This window comes from Podarcis tiliguerta, assembly GCF_965153285.1.
Source record: "Podarcis tiliguerta genome assembly, chromosome: W".
NCBI classification, from domain to species: Eukaryota; Metazoa; Chordata; class Lepidosauria; order Squamata; family Lacertidae; genus Podarcis; species Podarcis tiliguerta.
Window position 1 is genome coordinate 22,198,552 of NC_139552.1, and position 16,861 is coordinate 22,215,412.

Genomic DNA, 16,861 nt, shown 5'->3' on the forward strand with positions numbered 1-16,861 from the left:
GGAGGGAAAGAAGGAAGGATGGAAGGAGGGAGGGAAGGGAGGAAGGAAGGAAGGAAGGAAGGAGGAAGGAAGGAGGGAGGGATGGATGGAAGGAGGGAAGGAAGGAGAGGAGGAAGGAAGTGAGGACGGAGGGAGGGAGGGAAGGAAGGAGGAAATGAAGGATGGATGGAAGGAAGGAAGGAGGAAGGAAGGAAGGATGGATGCATTTGATTCTGGTTTTTAAATATATATAGAATTTCCCCCTTGCATCTTATCCCGGTTTAAAATATATAGTTTATCCTGGTTTAAAATATATAGTTTATTCTGGTTTAAAATATATATAATTTTCAGCTTGCATCTTATCCCGGTTTAAAATATATAGTTTATTCTGGTTTAAAATATATAGAATTTTCAGCTTGCATCTTATCCCGGTTTAAAATATATAGTTTATCCTGGTTTAAAATATATAGCTTATTCTGGTTTAAAATATATATAATTTTCAGCTTGGATTTTATCCTGGTTTAAAATATATAGTTTATCCTGGTTTAAAATATATAGTTTATCCTGGTTTAAAATATATAGTTTATTCTGGTTTAAAATATATAGTTTATTCTGGTTTAAAATATATAGCTTATCCTGGTTTAAAATATATAGTTTATCCTGGTTTAAAATATATAGTTTATCCTGGTTTAAAATATATAGTTTATCCTGGTTTAAAATATATAATTTATCCTGGTTTAAAATATATAGTTTATCCCGGTTTAAAATATATAGTTTTCAACTTGCATTTTATCCTGGTTTAAAATATATAGTTTATCCTGGTTTAAAATATATAGTTTATCCTGGTTTAAAATATATAATTTATCCTGGTTTAAAATATATAGTTTATCCCGGTTTAAAATATATAGTTTTCAACTTGCATTTTATCCCGGTTTAAAATATATAGTTTATCCCGGTTTAAAATATATAGTTTATCCCGGTTTAAAATATATAGTTTATCCCGGTTTAAAATATATAGTTTATCCTGGTTTAAAATATATAGTTTATCCTGGTTTAAAATATATAGTTTATCCTGGTTTAAAATATATAGTTTATCCTGGTTTAAAATATATAATTTATCCTGGTTTAAAATATATAGTTTATCCCGGTTTAAAATATATAGTTTTCAACTTGCATTTTATCCTGGTTTAAAATATATAGTTTATCCTGGTTTAAAATATATAGTTTATCCTGGTTTAAAATATATAATTTATCCTGGTTTAAAATATATAGTTTATCCCGGTTTAAAATATATAGTTTTCAACTTGCATTTTATCCCGGTTTAAAATATATAGTTTATCCCGGTTTAAAATATATAGTTTATCCCGGTTTAAAATATATAGTTTATCCTGGTTTAAAATATATAGTTTATCCTGGTTTAAAATATATAGTTTATCCTGGTTTAAAATATATAGTTTATCCTGGTTTAAAATATATAATTTATCCTGGTTTAAAATATATAGTTTATCCCGGTTTAAAATATATAGTTTTCAACTTGCATTTTATCCTGGTTTAAAATATATAGTTTATCCTGGTTTAAAATATATAGTTTATCCTGGTTTAAAATATATAATTTATCCTGGTTTAAAATATATAGTTTATCCCGGTTTAAAATATATAGTTTTCAACTTGCATTTTATCCCGGTTTAAAATATATAGTTTATCCCGGTTTAAAATATATAGTTTATCCCGGTTTAAAATATATAGTTTATCCTGGTTTAAAATATATAGTTTATCCTGGTTTAAAATATATAGTTCTCAGCTTGCATTTTTTCTGCAACAGCAGGAAATAGAAAAGGAAGGAAGGAAAGAGGGAAGGAGGGAAGAGGGAAGGAAGGAGGGAGGGAAGGAAGGAAGGAAGGAGGAAGGAGGCAGGGAGGGAGGGAGGAAGGAAAGAATGAAGGAGGGAGGGAGGGAAGGAAGGAGGGGAGGGAGGGAGGAAGGAAGGAAACAGAGGAGCAGGGAAGAAAGGAAGGAAGGAAGAATGGAAGGAAGGAGGGCGGGAGGGAAGGAAGGAAGGAAACAGAGGGGTAGGGAAGAAAGGAAGGAGGGAAGAAAGGAAAGAAACAGAGGAGCAGGGAAGAAAAGAAGGAAGGAAGGAGGGTGGGTGGGAGGGAAAGAAGGAAGGAAGGAAACAGAGGGGCAGGGAAGAAGGGAAAGAAGGAAGGAAGGAGGGAAGGAAGGAAGGAAGAGGGACAAAGGAAGGAGGGATGGAAGGAAGGAGGGAAGGAATTCTGGTTTTCCAATTGCATTTTATCCTGGTTTAAAATATATAATTTTCAGCTTGGACTTTATCCTGGTTTAAGGATAGGAAGGAAGGAAGGAAGGAGGGAGGGAGGAATGAGGGAGGGAGGGAAGGAAGGAAGGAAGGAAGGATGGAAGGAAGGAAGGAAGGAAGGATGGAAGGAAGGAGGGAGGGAAGGAAGGAAGGAGGGAAGGAAGGAGGGAGAGAGGAGGAAGGAGGGAAGGGAGGAAGGAAGGAAGGAAGGGAGGAAGGAGGGAGGGAGGAAGGAAGGAGGGGAGGAAGGAAATAAGGAAGGAAGGAGGGAGGGAGGGAGGGAGGATGGAAGGAAGGAGGAAATGAAAGGAAGTGGCAGGGCAAATGAAAGGAAGTGAGGGGAAATGAGAGGAAGTGAGAGGGCAAATGAAAGGAAACAAGAGGAAGTGAGAGGGCCAGTGAAAGGAAGTGAGAGGAAATGAGAGGAAGTGAGAGGGCAAATGAAAGGGCAAATGAAAGGAAATGAGAGGAAGTGAGAGGGCAAATGAAAGGAAGTGAGAGGAAGTGAGAGGAAAAGAGGGCAAATGAGAGGAAGTGAGGGGAAACGGGAGGAAGTGAGAAGAAAAGAGGGCAAATGAAGTGAAGGGAAACGGGAGGAAGTGAGAGGAAAAGAGGGCAAATCCATGGTAGGACCTCCAGATTTTGATGGTAGGATCTCCAGATTTTGAGGGAGCAATCCATGGTAGATCCTCCATCTTTTGACCCCAGATCCTCTCTGGCCTTCCAGACCATGGACCTCTCGGGCGTGAAGGTCCTGGAGACGGCGGAGGACCTCCATATTTTGATGGTAGGACCTCCATAAGAGGAAATGAGGGGGAAAGAGAGAACAAATGAAAGGAAGTGAGAGGTCAAATGAAAGGAAATGAGAGGGCCAATGAAAGGAAGCGAGAGGAAGTGAGAGGAAAAGAGGGCAAATGAGAGGAAGTGAGCGGGCAAATGAAAGGAAGTGAGGGGAAACAGGAGGAAGTGAGAGGAAAAGAGGGCAAATGAGAGGAAATGAGAGGGCAAATGAAAGGAAGTGAGGGGAAACGGGAGGAAGTGAGAGGAAAAGAGGGCAAATCGATGGTAGGACCTCCAGATTTTGAGGGAGAAATGGAGGGCAAATAAGAGGAAATGAGGTGGAAAGAGAGAACAAATGAAAGGAAGTGAGAGGGGAAATGAAAGGAAACGAGAGGGGAAATGAAAGGAAACGAGAGGAAGTGAGGGCAAATGAAAGGAAGTGAGAGGAAGTGAGAGGAAAAGAGGGCAAATGAGAGGAAATGAGAGGGCAAATGAAAGGAAGTGGGAGGGCAAATGAGAGGAAGTGAGAGGGCAAATAAGAGGAAATGAGGGGGAAAGAGAGAACAAATGAGAGGAAGTGAGAGGGCAAATGAAAGGAAGCAAGAGGAAGTGAGAGGAAAAGAGGGCAAATGAGAGGAAGTGAGCGGGCAAATAAGAGGAAATGAGAGGAAGTGAGAGGGCAAATGAAAGGAAGTGAGAAGGGAAATGAAAGGAAGCGAGAGGAAGTGAGAGGAAAAGAGGGCAAATGAGAGGAAGTGAGAGGGCAAATAAGAGGAAATGAGAGGGCAAATGAAAGGAAGTGAGGGGAAACGGGAGGAAGTGAGAGGGCAAATGAAAGGAAATGAAAGGAAGTGAGAGGGCAAATGAAAGGAAGTGAGAGGGCAAATGAAAGGAAGTGAGGGGAAATGAGAGAGGAAAAGAGAGGGCAAATGAAATGAAGTGATGGGAAACGAGAGGAAGTGAGAGGAAGTGAGGGCAAATGAAAGGAAACGGGAGGAAGTGAGAGGGCAAATGAAAGGAAATGAGAGGAAGTGAGAGGGCAAATTAAAGGAAACGAAAGGAAGTGGGAGGGCAAATGAAAGGAAATGAGGAAGTGAGAGGGCAAATGAAAGGAAGTGAGAGGAAACGGGAGGAAGTGAGAGGAAATGAGAGGAAGTGAGAGGGCAAATGAGAGGAAGTGAGAGGGCCAATTAAAGGAAGTGAGAGGAAATGAGAGGGCAAATGAAAGGAAGTGAGAGGGCCAATGAAAGGAAGCAAGAGGAAGTGAGAGGGCAAATGAGAGGAAATGAGGAGGAAAGAGAGAACAAATGAAAGGAAGTGAGAGGGCAAATGAAAGGACGTGAGAAGGCAAATGAAAGGAAGCGAGAGGAAGTGAGAGGGCAAATGAAAGGAAATGAGAGGGAAAGAGAGAACAAATGAAAGGAAGTGAGAGGGCAAATAAGAGGAAATGAGGGGGAAAGAGAACACATGAAAGGAAGTGAGAGGGGAAATGAAAGGAAGCGAGAGGAAGTGAGAGGAAAAGAGGGCAAATGAAAGGAAGTGAGAAGGCAAATGAAAGGAAGCGAGAGGAAGTGAGAGGAAAAGAGGGCAAATGAGAGGAAGTGAGAGGGCAAATAAGAGGAAATGAGAGGGCAAATGAAAGGAAGTGAGGGGAAATGAGAAGAAGTGAGAGGGCAAATGAAAGGAAACGAGAGGAAGTGAGAGGGCCAATTAAAGGAAACGAGAGGAAAAGAGGGCAAATAAGAGGAAGTGAGGGAAATGAGAGAGGAAAAGAGAGGGCAAATGAAAGGAAGTGAGGGGAAACGAGAGGAAGTGAGAGGAAGTGAGAGGAAAAGAGGGCAAATCCATGGTAGGACCTCCAAATTTTGATCGATAAATCCATGGTAGGACCTCCAGATTTTGATGGAGAACCTCTTGGAAATCCATGGTGGGATCCTCCATATTTTGATGGTAGGATCTCCAGATCTTGATGGAGCAATCCATGGTAGATCCTCCCTCTTTTGACCCCGGCTCCTCTTTGCCCTCTTCCAGACCATGGACCTCTCGGGCGTGAAGGTCCTGGAGACGGCGGAGGACATCCAGGAGCGGCGCCAGCAGGTCCTGGATCGCTACCACCGCTTCAAGGAGTTGTCCACCTTGCGGCGCCAGAAGCTGGAGGATTCCTACCGCTTCCAGTTCTTCCAGCGGGACGCCGACGAGCTGGAGAAGTGGATCCAGGAGAAGCTGCAGGTGGCCTCGGACGAGAGCTACAAGGATCCCACCAACCTGCAGGTAGGGGGTCCAGGGGGGGATCTAGGGTGAGCTCCTGCCAGAAGGTTGGTGGAGGATGGTGGGATCTTGAGAGAAAATCGTTGAATTTTGACCAAAAATCGTGGAATTTTGACCGAAAATTGTGGAATTTTGACCAACAATTGCAGAATTTTAAGAGAAAATCGTAGAGTTTTGAGCAAAAATCGTAGAGTTTTGAGCAAAAATTGTAGAATTTTGAGAGAAAGTTGTAGAATTTCGACTGAGAATCATAGAATCTCAACTGAGTATCATAGAGTCTTGACTGAGGATTGTGGGATCTTGAGGAAGGATTGGGGAATTTTGAGAGAAAATTGTAGAATTTTGAGAGGAAATCGTGGAATTTTGAGAGGAAATCGTAGAATTTTGAGAGACAATCGTAGAATTTTGACTGAAAATTATAGAATTTTGAGAGAAAATTGAGGGAGAATTGTGGGATCTTGAGGGAGGATTGTGGAATCTTGATGAATTATGGAATCTTGAGGGAGAATGGTGGGATCTTGAGGGAGAATTGTGGAATTTTGAGAGAAAATTGTAGAATTTTGAGAGAAAATTGTGGAATTTTGAGTGAAAATCGTAGAATTTTGAGAGAAAATTGTAGAATTTTGAGTGAAAATCGTAGAATTTTGAGAGAAAATTGTAGCATTTCGACCAAAAATTGATCTCTACCAAGAATTATAGAATCTTGACTGAGAATTTTGGAATTATGGAATCTTGAGGGAGGATTGTGGGATCTTGAGGGAGGATTGTGGGATCTTGAGGGAGAATGGTGGGATCTTGAGGGAGGATTGTGGGATCTTGATGGAGAATTGTGGGATCTTGAGGGAGGATTGTGGGATCTTGAGGGAGGATTATGGAATCTTGAGAGAAAATTGTGGATCCAGGAGAAGCTTCAGGTGGCCTCGGACGAGAGCTACAAGGATCCCACCAACCTGCAGGTAAGGGGACCAAGGGGGGATCTAGGGTGACCTCCTACCAGAAGGTTGGTGGAGGATGGTGGGATCTTGAGAGAAAATTGTATAATTTTGAGAGAAAATCGTAGAATTTAGACTGAAACTTGTAGAATTTTAACCGAAAATTGTAGAAAATTGTGGGATTTTGAGAGGAAATTGTGGAATTTTGAGAGGAAATTGTGGAATTTTGAGAGAAAATTGTGGAATTTTGAGAGAAAATTGTGGAATTTTGAGAGAAAATCGTAGAATTTTGAGAGAAAATGATAGAATTTTGAGAGAAAATTGAGGGAGAATTGAGGGATCTTGAGGGAGGATTGTGGAATCTTGATGAATTATGGAATCTTGAGGGAGAATGGTGGGATCTTGAGGGAGAATTGTGGAATTTTGAGAGAAAATTGTAGAATTTTGAGAGAAAATTGTGGAATTTTGAGTGAAAATTGTAGAAATTTGACGGAGAATTGTAGAAATTTGACTGAAAATCGTAGAATTTTGACCGAAAATCGTGGAATTTTGAGAGAAAATCGTAGAATTTTGAGAGAAAATCGTAGAATTTCGAATGGGAATCATAGAATCTCAACTGAGTATCATAGAATCTTGACTGAGAATTGTGGGATCTTGAGGGAGGATTGTGGGATCTTGAGGGAGGATTGTGGGATCTTGAGTTGGAGAAGTGGATCCAGGAGAAGCTGCAGGTGGCCTCGGACGAGAGCTACAAGGATCCCACCAACCTGCAGGTAAGGGGTCCAAGGGGGGATCTAGGCTGACCTACCAGAAGGTGGGTGGGATCTTGAGGGAGAATTCTGGGATTTTGAGAGGAAATCGTGGAATTTTGAGAGAAAATGTGGAATTTTGACTGAAAATTGTAGAATTTTGACTGAAAATTGTAGAATTTTGAGAGAAAATTGAGGGAGGATTGTGGGATCTTGAGGGAGGATTGTGGAATCTTGATGAATTATGGAATCTTGAGGGAGAATTATGGAATCTTGAGGGAGAATTATGGAATCTTGAGGGTGGATTGTGGAATTTTCAGAGAAAATTGTAGAATTTTGAGAGAAAATTGTGGAATTTTGACTGAAAATCGTATAATTTTGAGAGGAAATCGTGGAATTTTGAGAGAAAATCGTGGAATTTTGAGAGCAAATTGTAGAGTTTTGAGAGAAAATCATAGAATTTTGAGAGAAAATTGTGGAATTTTGACAGGAAATGATAGAATTTTGACCAAGAATAATAGAAACTTGACCATGAATAATAGATTGTGGGATCTTGAGGGAGAATGGTGGAATCTTGATGAATTATGGAATCTTGAGGGAGGATTATGGGATCTTGAGGGAGAATGGTGGGATCTTGAGGGAGAATTGTGGAATTTTGAGACAAAATTGTGGAATTTTGACCAAAAATTGTAGAATTTCGACTGAGAATAGTAGAATAGTAGGATCCCACCAACCTGCAGGTAAGGGGTCCAGGGGGCATCTAGGCTGACCCACCAGAAGGTGGGTGGAGAATTATGGAATTTTGAGAGAAAATTGTAGGATTTTGAGAGAAAATTGTAGAATTTTGACCGAAAATTGTAGAATTTTGACCGAAAATCGTAGAATTTTGACCGAAAATCGTAGAATTTTGAGAGAAAATCGTAGAATTTTGAGAGAAAATTGTAGAATTTCGACCGAAAATCGTAGAATCTCATAGAATCTTGACTGAGAATTATGGCATCTTTTTGAGAGAAAATCGTAGAATTTTGACTGAAAATCATAGAATTTTGAGAGAAAATTGTAGAATTTTGAGAGAAAATCGTAGAATTTTGAGAGAAAATAGTAGAATTTCAAGAGAAAATCAGAATTTTGACCGAAAATCGTATAATTTTGTGAGAAAATTGTTGAATTTTGAGTGAAAATTGTTGAATTTTGAGAGAAAGTTGTAGCATTTTGACTGAAAATTGTAGAATTTTAAGAGAAAATCGTAGCATTTCGACTGAAAATTGTAGAATTTTGAGAGAAAATCGTAGAATTTTGAGAGAAAATCATAGAAATTTGCCTGAAAATTGTAGAATTTTGACCGAAAATCGTAGAATTTTGGCCGAAAATCGTAGAATTCTGACCAAAAATCGTAGAATTTTGAGAGAAAATCGTAGAATTTCGACCGAAAATGGTAGAATTTCGACTGAGAATAGTAGAATCTCAACTGAGTATCATAGAATCTTGGCTGAGAATTATGGAATCTCAACCAAGAATTATGGAATCTTGAGAGAAAATTGTGGATCCAGGAGAAGCTGCAGGTGGCCTCGGACAAGAGCTACAAGGATCCCACCAACCTGCCAGGAAGGGGTCCAAGGGGGGATCTAGGGTGACCTCCTACCAGAAGGTGGGTGGAGGGTGGTGGGATCTGGAGGGAGGATGGTGGGATCTTGATGAATTATGGAATCTTGAGGGAGAATGGTGGGATCTTGAGGGAGGATGGTGGGATCTTGAGGGAGGATGGTGGGATCTTGATGAATTATGGAATCTTGAGGGAGGATTGTGGGATCTTGAGGGAGGATGGTGGGATCTTGAGGGAGAATTGTGCAATTTGGAGAGGAAATCGTAGAATTTTGACCAAAAATCGTGGAATTTTGAGGGGAAATCGTGGAATTTTGAGAGAAAATCGTAGAATTTTGACCGAAAATTGTAGAATTTTGACTGAAAATCGTAGAATTTCGACCAAAAATCATAGAATTTTGACCGAGAATAATAGATTCTCGACCAAGAATTCTAGAATCTCGACCAAGAATTCTAGAATCTCAAACGAAAATTATGGAATCTCGACCAAGCATTCTAGACTTTCTAGTGAGAAATAGAACCTTGCTTGAAAATTCTGGAATTTTGACTAAGAACGATGGAATTTTGACCCAAAATTCTGGAATTTTGACCCAAATTCTGGATTTTCGACAAAAAATTCTGGAATTTTGACCCCAAATTCTGGAATTTTGACCCGAAATTCTGGAATTTTGACCCGAAATTCTGGAATCTCGACCACCAATCAGATTCCTTGAGTCCCACGGGACCCCGGGGTGATCTAGTCTGACCCGCCCCAATCTCCCCCCCCTTTTTTCCAGGGCAAGCTTCAGAAACACCAAGCCTTTGAGGCGGAGGTCCAAGCCAACGCGGGCGCCATTGTCAAACTGGACGAGACTGGGAATCTCGACCGAGAATTCTAGAATTTCCAGCAAGAAATAGAATCTTGCCTGAAAATTCTGGAATTTTGACTAAAAATGATGGAATTTTGACTAAGAATCATGGAATTTTGACAAAGAATTCTGGAATCTCGACCGATAATTCTAGAATCTCGAACGAAAATTATGGAATCTCGACCGAGAATTCTAGAATTTCCCGTGAGAAATAGAACCTTGCCTGAAAATTCTGGAATTTTGACCAAAAATTCTGGAATTTTGACCAGAAATTCTGGAATTTTGACCAGAAATTCTGGAATTTTGATGAAAAATTCTGGAATCTTGGCCAAGAATTCTACAATTTCCAGTGAGAAATAGAATCTTGCCTGAAAATGATGGAATTTTGACTAAAAATGATGGAATTTTGACCAAAATTCTGGAATTTTGTCTAAATATTATGGAATTTTGACCAAGAATTCTAGAATCTCGACCGAGAATTCTAGAATCTCGACCGAAAATTATGGAATCTCGACCGAGAATTCTAGAATTTCCAATGAGAAATAGAATCTTGCCTGAAAATTCTGGAATTTTGACTAAGAATGATGGAATTTTGACTAAGAATGAAGGAATTTTGACCAAAAATTCTAGAATCTCGACCGAAAATTCGAGGAATCTCAACCAAGCATTCTAGAATTTCCAGTGAGAAATAGACTCTTGCCTGAAAATGATGGAATTTTGACTAAGAATGATGGAATTATGACCAAAATTCTGGAATTTTGACCCAAAATTCTGGAATTTTGACCCAAAATTCTGGAATTTTGACCCAAATTCTGGAATTTTGACCCCAAATTCTGGGATCTCGACCGCCAATTAGATCCCTTGAGTCTCACGGGATCCCGGGATCATCTAGTCTGACCCGCCCCAATCTCCCCCCCCCTTTTCCAGGGCAAGCTGCAGAAACACCAAGCCTTTGAGGCGGAGGTCCAAGCCAACGCGGGCGCCATTGTCAAACTGGACGAGACTGGGAATCTCGACCGAGAATTCTAGAATTTCCAGCAAGAAATAGAATCTTGCCTGAAAATTCTGGAATTTTGACTAAAAATGATGGAATTTTGACTAAGAATGATGGAATTTTGACCGAGAATTCTAGAATCTCCAACGAAAATTCTGGAATCTCGACCGAGAATTCTAGAATTTCCAGTGAGAAATAGAACCTTGCCTGAAAATTTTGGAATTTTGACTAAGAATGATGGAATTTTGACTCAAATTCTGGAATTTTGACCCGAAATTCTGGAATTTTGACCAAAAATTCTGGAATTTTGACCCAAAATTCTGGAATCTTGACCAAGAATTCTACAATTTCCAGTGAGAAATAGAATCTTGAAAATTATGGAATTTTGACTAAGAACGATGGAATTTTGACCAAAATTCTGGAATTTTGACCCAAAATTCTGGAATTTTGACCCAAAATTATAGAATCTTGACCACAAATTATAGAATCTCGACCGAGAATTCTAGAATCTCGAATGAAAATTATGGAATCTTGACCAAGAATTCTAGAATTTCCAGTGAGAAATAGAATTATGGAATTTTGACTAAGAATGATGGAATTTTGACCCAAATTCTGGAATTTTGACCCGAAATTCTGGAATCTCGACCGCAGATTCGATCCCTTGAGTCTCACGGGACCCCGGGGTGATCTAGTCTGACCCGCCCCAATCTCCCCCCCTTTTTTTCCAGGGCAAGCTGCAGAAACACCAAGCCTTTGAGGCGGAGGTCCAAGCCAACGCCGGCGCCATTGTCAAACTGGACGAGACTGGGAACCAGATGATGAATGAGGGGCACTTCGCCAGCGAAACCATCCGGGTGAGGATCGGACCCGTTTCCCCCCGAATTTCGAGTTGTTTTGCCCCAAAATGTCGGGTCGGGTGGGGCAAGGAGGCGGGGTCAGGGAGGGAGAGGAGGCGGAGTCAGGGAGGGAGAGGTGGGGCCAGGAAGGGAGGAGGCGGAGTCAGGGAGGGAAAGGAGGTGGAGTCAGCGATAAGGAGAGTCAGAGGAGGTGGAGTCAGGGAATGAGAGGCGGGACCAGCAAGGGAGGAGGCGGAGTCAGGGAGAGGCGGAGTCAGGGAAGGAGAGGAGGTGGAGTCAGGGAGGGAGAGGAGGTGGAGTCCGCCTCCTCCCTTCCTGGCCCCGCCTCTCATTCAGGGAAGGAGGTGGAGTCAGGGAGGGAGAGGAGGTGGAGTCAGGGAATGAGAGGCAGGGCCAGGAAGGGAGGAGGTGGAGTCAGGGAGGGAGAGGAGGTGGAGTCAGGGATGGAGGTGGAGTCAGGGAATGAGAGGCGGGGCCAGAAGGAGAGGAGGTGGAGTCAGGGAAGGAGATGGAGTCAGGGAGGGAAAGGAGGTGGAGTCAGGGAATGAGAGGCGAGGCCAGGAAAGGAGGAGGCGGAGTCAGGGAAGGAGATGGAGTCAGGGAGGGAGAGGAGGTGGAGTCAGGGAAGGAGAGGTGGGGCCAGGAAAGGAGAGGAGGTGGAGTCAGGGAGGAAAAGGAGGTGGAGTCAGGGAAGGAGGTGGAGTCAGGGAGGGAGAGGAGGTGGAGTCAGGGAATAAGAGGCGGGGCCAGGAAGGGAGGAGGTAGAGTCAGGGAAGGAGAGGAGGTGAAGTCAGCGATAGGTGGAGTCAGGGAATGAGAGGCGGGGCCAGGAAAGGAGGAGGCGGGGCATGGAGGGAGAGGAGGTGGAGTCAAGGAGGAAAAGGAGGTGGAGTCAGTGATAGGCGGAGTCAGGGAAGGAGAGGAGGTGGAGTGAGGGAATGGGAGGTGGGGCCAGGAAGGAGAGGAGGTGGGGTCAAGGAGGTGGAGTCAATGATAGGGAGAGTCAGAGAGGGAGAGGAGGTAGAGTCAGGGAATGAGAGGCGGGGCCAGGAAGGGAGGAGGCAGAGTCAGGGAAGGAGAGGAGGTGGAGTCAGGGAACGAGAGGCGGGGCCAGGAAGGGAGGAGGTGGAGTCAGGGAGAGGCGGAGTCAGTGAGGGAGAGGAGGTGGAGTCAGAGTCAGGGAGGGAAAGGAGGTGGAGTCAGGGACAGGCAGAGTCAGGGAGGGAGAGGAGGTGGAGTCAGGGAAGGAGAGGCGGGGCCAGGAGAGGAGGCGGAGTCAGGGAGAGGCAGAGTCAGGGAGGGAGAGTCAGGGAGAGGCGGAGTCAGGGAGGGAGAGGAGGGAGAGTCAGGGAAGGAGAGGCGGGGCCAGGAAGGAGAGGAGGCAGAGTCAGGGAAGGAGAGGAGGTGGAGTCAGGGAGGGAAAGGAGGTGGAGTCAGGGAAGAAAAGGAGGTGGAGTCAGCGATAGGCGGAGTCAGGGAGGGAGAGGAGGTGGAGTCAGTGAGGGAGAGGAGGTGGAGTCAGGGAAGGAGAGGCGGGGCCAGGAAAGGAAGAGGTGGAGTCAGAGAGAGGGGGAGTCAGGGAGGGGGAGGAGGTGGAGTCAGGGAATGAGAGGCGGGGTCAGGAAGGAGAGGAGGTGGGGTCAGGGAGGGAGAGGAGGGGGAGTCCGCCTCCTCCCTTTCTGGCACTGCCTCTCATTCAGGGAAGGAGGTGGAGTCAGGGAGGGAAAGGAGGTGGAGTCAGGGAGAGGCGGAGTCAGGGAGGGAGAGGAGGTGGAGTCAGGGAAGGAGAGGAGGCGGAGTCAGGGAAGGAGAGGAGGTGGAGTTAGGGAGGGGAAGGAGGTGGAGTCAGGGAAGGAGAGGAGGTGGAGTCAGGGAAGGAGAGGCGGGGCCAGGAAGTCAGGAGGCGGGGTCATGGAGGGAAAGGAGGTGGGGTCAGGGAATGAGAGGCGGGGCCAGGAAAGGAGGAGGTGGGGTCAGGGAGAGGCGGAGTCAGGGAGGGAGAGGAGGCGGAGTCAGGGAAGGAGAGACAGGGCCAGGGAGGAAGAGGAGGTGGAGTCAGGGAGGGAGAGGCGGGGCCAGGGAAGGAGAGGAGATGGGGTCAGGGAGAGGCGGAGTCAGGGAGGGATAGGAGGTGGAGTCGGAATGAGAGGCGGGGCCAGGAAGGGAGGAGGTGGAGTCAGGGAGAGGCGGGGTCAGGGAGGGAGAGGAGGCGGAGTCAGGGAGGGAGAGGCGGGGCCAGGAAGGGAGGAGGCGGAGTCAGGGAAGGAGAGGAGTCAGGGAGGGAGAGGAGGTGGAGTCAGGTAAGGAGATGGAGTCAGGGAGGGAAAGGAGGTGGAGTCAGGGAGAAGCAGAGTCAGGGAGGGAGAGGAGGTGGAGTCAGGGAATGAGAGGCGGGGCCAGGAAGGGAGGAGGCGGGGTGAGGGAAGGAGAGGAGGTGGAGTCAGGGAGGGAAAGGAGGTGGAGTCAGGGGGGGAGTCAGGGAAGGAGAGGAGGCGGAGTCAGGGAGGGAGAGGAGGCGGAGTTAGGGAGAGGGAGTCAGGGAGGGAGAGGCGGGGCCAGGAAGGGAGGAGGCAGAGTCAAGGAAGGAGAGGAGGTGGAGTCAGGGAGGGAGAGGAGGCGGAGTCAGGGAGGGAGAGGAGGCGGAGTTAGGGAGAGGGAGTCAGGGAGGGAGAGGCGGGGCCAGGAAGGGAGGAGGCAGAGTCAAGGAAGGAGAGGAGGTGGAGTCAGGGAGGGAGAGGAGGCGGAGTCAGGGAGAGTCAGGGAGGGAGAGGAGGTGGAGTCAGGGAATGAGAGGCGGGGCCAGGAAGGGAGGAGGCGGAATCAGGGAAGGAGAGGAGGTGGAGTCAGGGAACGAGAGGCGGGGCCAGGAAGGGAGGAGGCGGAGTCTGGAAGGGAGAGGAGGCGGAGTCAGGGAGGGAGAGGAGGTGGGGTCAGGGAGGGGCGGAGTCAGGGAGGGAGAGGAAGTGGAGTCCGCCTCCTCCCTTCCTGGCCCCGCCTCTCATTCAGGGAAGGAGGTGGAGTCAGGTAGGGAGAGGAGGTGGAGTCAGGGAAAGAGAAGAGGTGGAGTCAGGGAATGAGAGGCGGGGCCAGGAAGGGAGGAGGCAGAGTCAGGGAAGGAGGTGGAGTCAGGGAATGAGAGGCGGGGCCAGGAAGGAGAGGAGGTGGGGTCAGGGAGGGAGAGGAGGTGGAGTCAGGGAGGGAGAGGAGGTGGAGTCAGGGAATGAGAGGTGGGGCCAAGAAGGCAGGAGGCGGAGTCAGGAAAGGAGAGTCAGGGAGGGAGAGGAGGTGGAGTCAGGGAATGAGAGGCGGGGCCAGGAAGGAGAGGAGGTGGGGTCAGGGAGGGAGAGGAGGTGGAATCAGGGAATGAGAGGTGGGGCCAGGAAGGGAGGAGGCGGGGTCAGGGAGGGAGAGGAGGTGGAGTCAGGGGATGAGAGGCGGGGCCAGGAAGGGAGGAGGCGGGGTGAGGGAAGGAGAGGAGGTGGAGTCAGGGAGGGAAAGGAGGTGGAGTCAGGGGGGGGAGTCAGGGAAGGAGAGGAGGCGGAGTCAGGGAGGGAGAGGAGGCGGAGTTAGGGAGAGGGAGTCAGGGAGGGAGAGGCGGGGCCAGGAAGGGAGGAGGCAGAGTCAAGGAAGGAGAGGAGGTGGAGTCAGGGAGGGAGAGGAGGCGGAGTCAGGGAGGGAGAGGAGGCGGAGTTAGGGAGAGGGAGTCAGGGAGGGAGAGGCGGGGCCAGGAAGGGAGGAGGCAGAGTCAAGGAAGGAGAGGAGGTGGAGTCAGGGAGGGAGAGGAGGTGGGGTCAGGGAGGGAGAGGAGGTGGAGTCAGGGAAGGAGGTGGAGTCAGGGAGAGGTGGAGTCAGGGAACGAGAGGAGGTGGAGTCAGGGAAGGAGAGGAGGGGCCAGGAAGGGAGGAGGCGGAGTCAGGGAGGGAGGAAAAGAGAGGACAAACGAAAGGAAGTGAGGGGAAATAAGAGGAAGTGAGGGGAAACGAGAGGGCAAAGGAGAAGGCAAATGAAAGGACATGAAAGGGCAAATAAGTGGAAATGAGGGCAAATGAAAGGAAACGAGAGGAAGTGGGAGGGCAAATGAAAGGAAACGAGAGGAAGTGAGAGGGCAAATGAGAGGAAGTGAGAGGGCAAATAAGAGAAAATGAGGGGGCAAGAGAACAAATGAGAGGAAGTGAGGGCCAATGAAAGGAAACGAGAGGAAGAGAGAGGGCTAATGAAAGGAAACGAGAGAAAGTGAGAGGGCAAATGAAAGGAAGTGAGAGGAAATGAGGGAGGGAGAGGAGGTGGAGTCAGGGAATGAGAGGCAGGGCCAGGAAAGGAGGAGGCAGAGTCAGGGAAGGAGGTGGAGTCAGAGAGGGAGAGGAGGTGGAGTCAGGGAATGAGAGGCGGGGCCAGGAAGCGCGGAGGCGGAGTCAGGGAGAGGTGGAGTCAGGGAGGGAGAGGAGGTGGAGTCCGCCTCCTCCCTTCCTGGCCCGGCCTCTCATTCAGGGAAGGAGGTGGAGTCAGGGAGGGGAAGGAGGCGGAGTTAGGGATAGGCGAAGTCAGGGAGGGAGAGGAGGTGGAGTCAGGGAATGAGAGGCGGGGCCAGGAAGGAGAGGAGGTGGAGTCAGGGAGGGAAAGGAGGTGGAGTCAGAGAATGAGAGGCGGGGCTAGGAAGGGAGGAGGCGGAGTCAGTGAGGGAGAGGAGGTGGAGTCAAGGAATGAGAGGCGGGGCCCGGAAGGGAGGAGGCGGAGTCAGGGATGTCTGAATTTCCCGTGCCCGGGGATTCTGGGAGTTGTACTTTCCCCAACGCCGGGAATTGTGGGAGTGTGTCCCGCTGGGCTCGGCCCCCTAACCTCTTGTCTTTCGGCGCCCCAGTCTTTCACCCCCTACCGGACGGCCCAGCGCCCCATTGTCACCGTCGTCCAAGTGGGGGCGCACCTGCGAGTAGGTGGAGCCTTGCCAGCCTGGCTTTTCCTGGAATGCCCTCTCGTTTGCCCTCTCGTTTCCTCTCGTTTGCCCTCTCATTTCCTCTCGTTTGCCCTCTCGTTTGGTTTGGTTTGCCCGTTTCCTCTCGCTTGCCCGTTTCCTTTGGTTTGCCCTCTCCTTTCCTCTCGTTTGCCCTCTCATTTCCTCTCGTTTACCCTCTTGTTTCCTCTCGTTTGCCCTCTCATTTCCTCTCGTTTGGTTTGGTTTCCCGTTTCCTCTCGTTTCCCCTTTTTCTTTTGTTTGCCCTCTCGTTTGCCCTCTCGTTTCCTCTCGTTTGCCCTCTCACTTCCTCTCGTTTGCCCTCTCGTTTGGTTTGGTTTGCCCGTTTCCTCTCGTTTGCCCATTTTCTTTGGTTTGCCCTCTCATTTCCTCTCGTTTGTCCTCTTTTCCTCTCGTTTCCCCTCATTTCCTTTGATTTGCTCTCACTTCCTTTCGTTTGCCCTCCTTTCCCCCTCTTTTCCTCTTCTTTGCCCCCTCACTTCCTTTCACTTGCCTTCACTTCCTTTTACTTGTCCTTTCTTTTCCTCTTCTTTGCCCTCTCATTTCCTTTCATTTGTCCTTTTTCT

The 16,861-nt window shown here is 47.1% G+C and overlaps 1 protein-coding gene across 1 annotated transcript in view; it reads left to right on the forward strand.

Annotated features, from left to right (window-relative positions):
* The window catches only part of LOC310668801 (spectrin alpha chain, non-erythrocytic 1), a gene marked incomplete at its 3' end in the record, with an annotated part of 199,549 nt that overhangs the window by 10,890 nt on the left and 171,798 nt on the right, over positions 1–16,861 (forward strand). Inside the window, exons 2-3 of the mRNA XM_083422129.1 lie at positions 5,108–5,347; positions 11,198–11,323. Coding sequence (XP_083278255.1) covers positions 5,111–5,347; positions 11,198–11,323 — 363 coding nt within the window. The 5' untranslated portion in view covers positions 5,108–5,110. The remainder of the gene's footprint in view (positions 1–5,107; positions 5,348–11,197; positions 11,324–16,861) is intronic.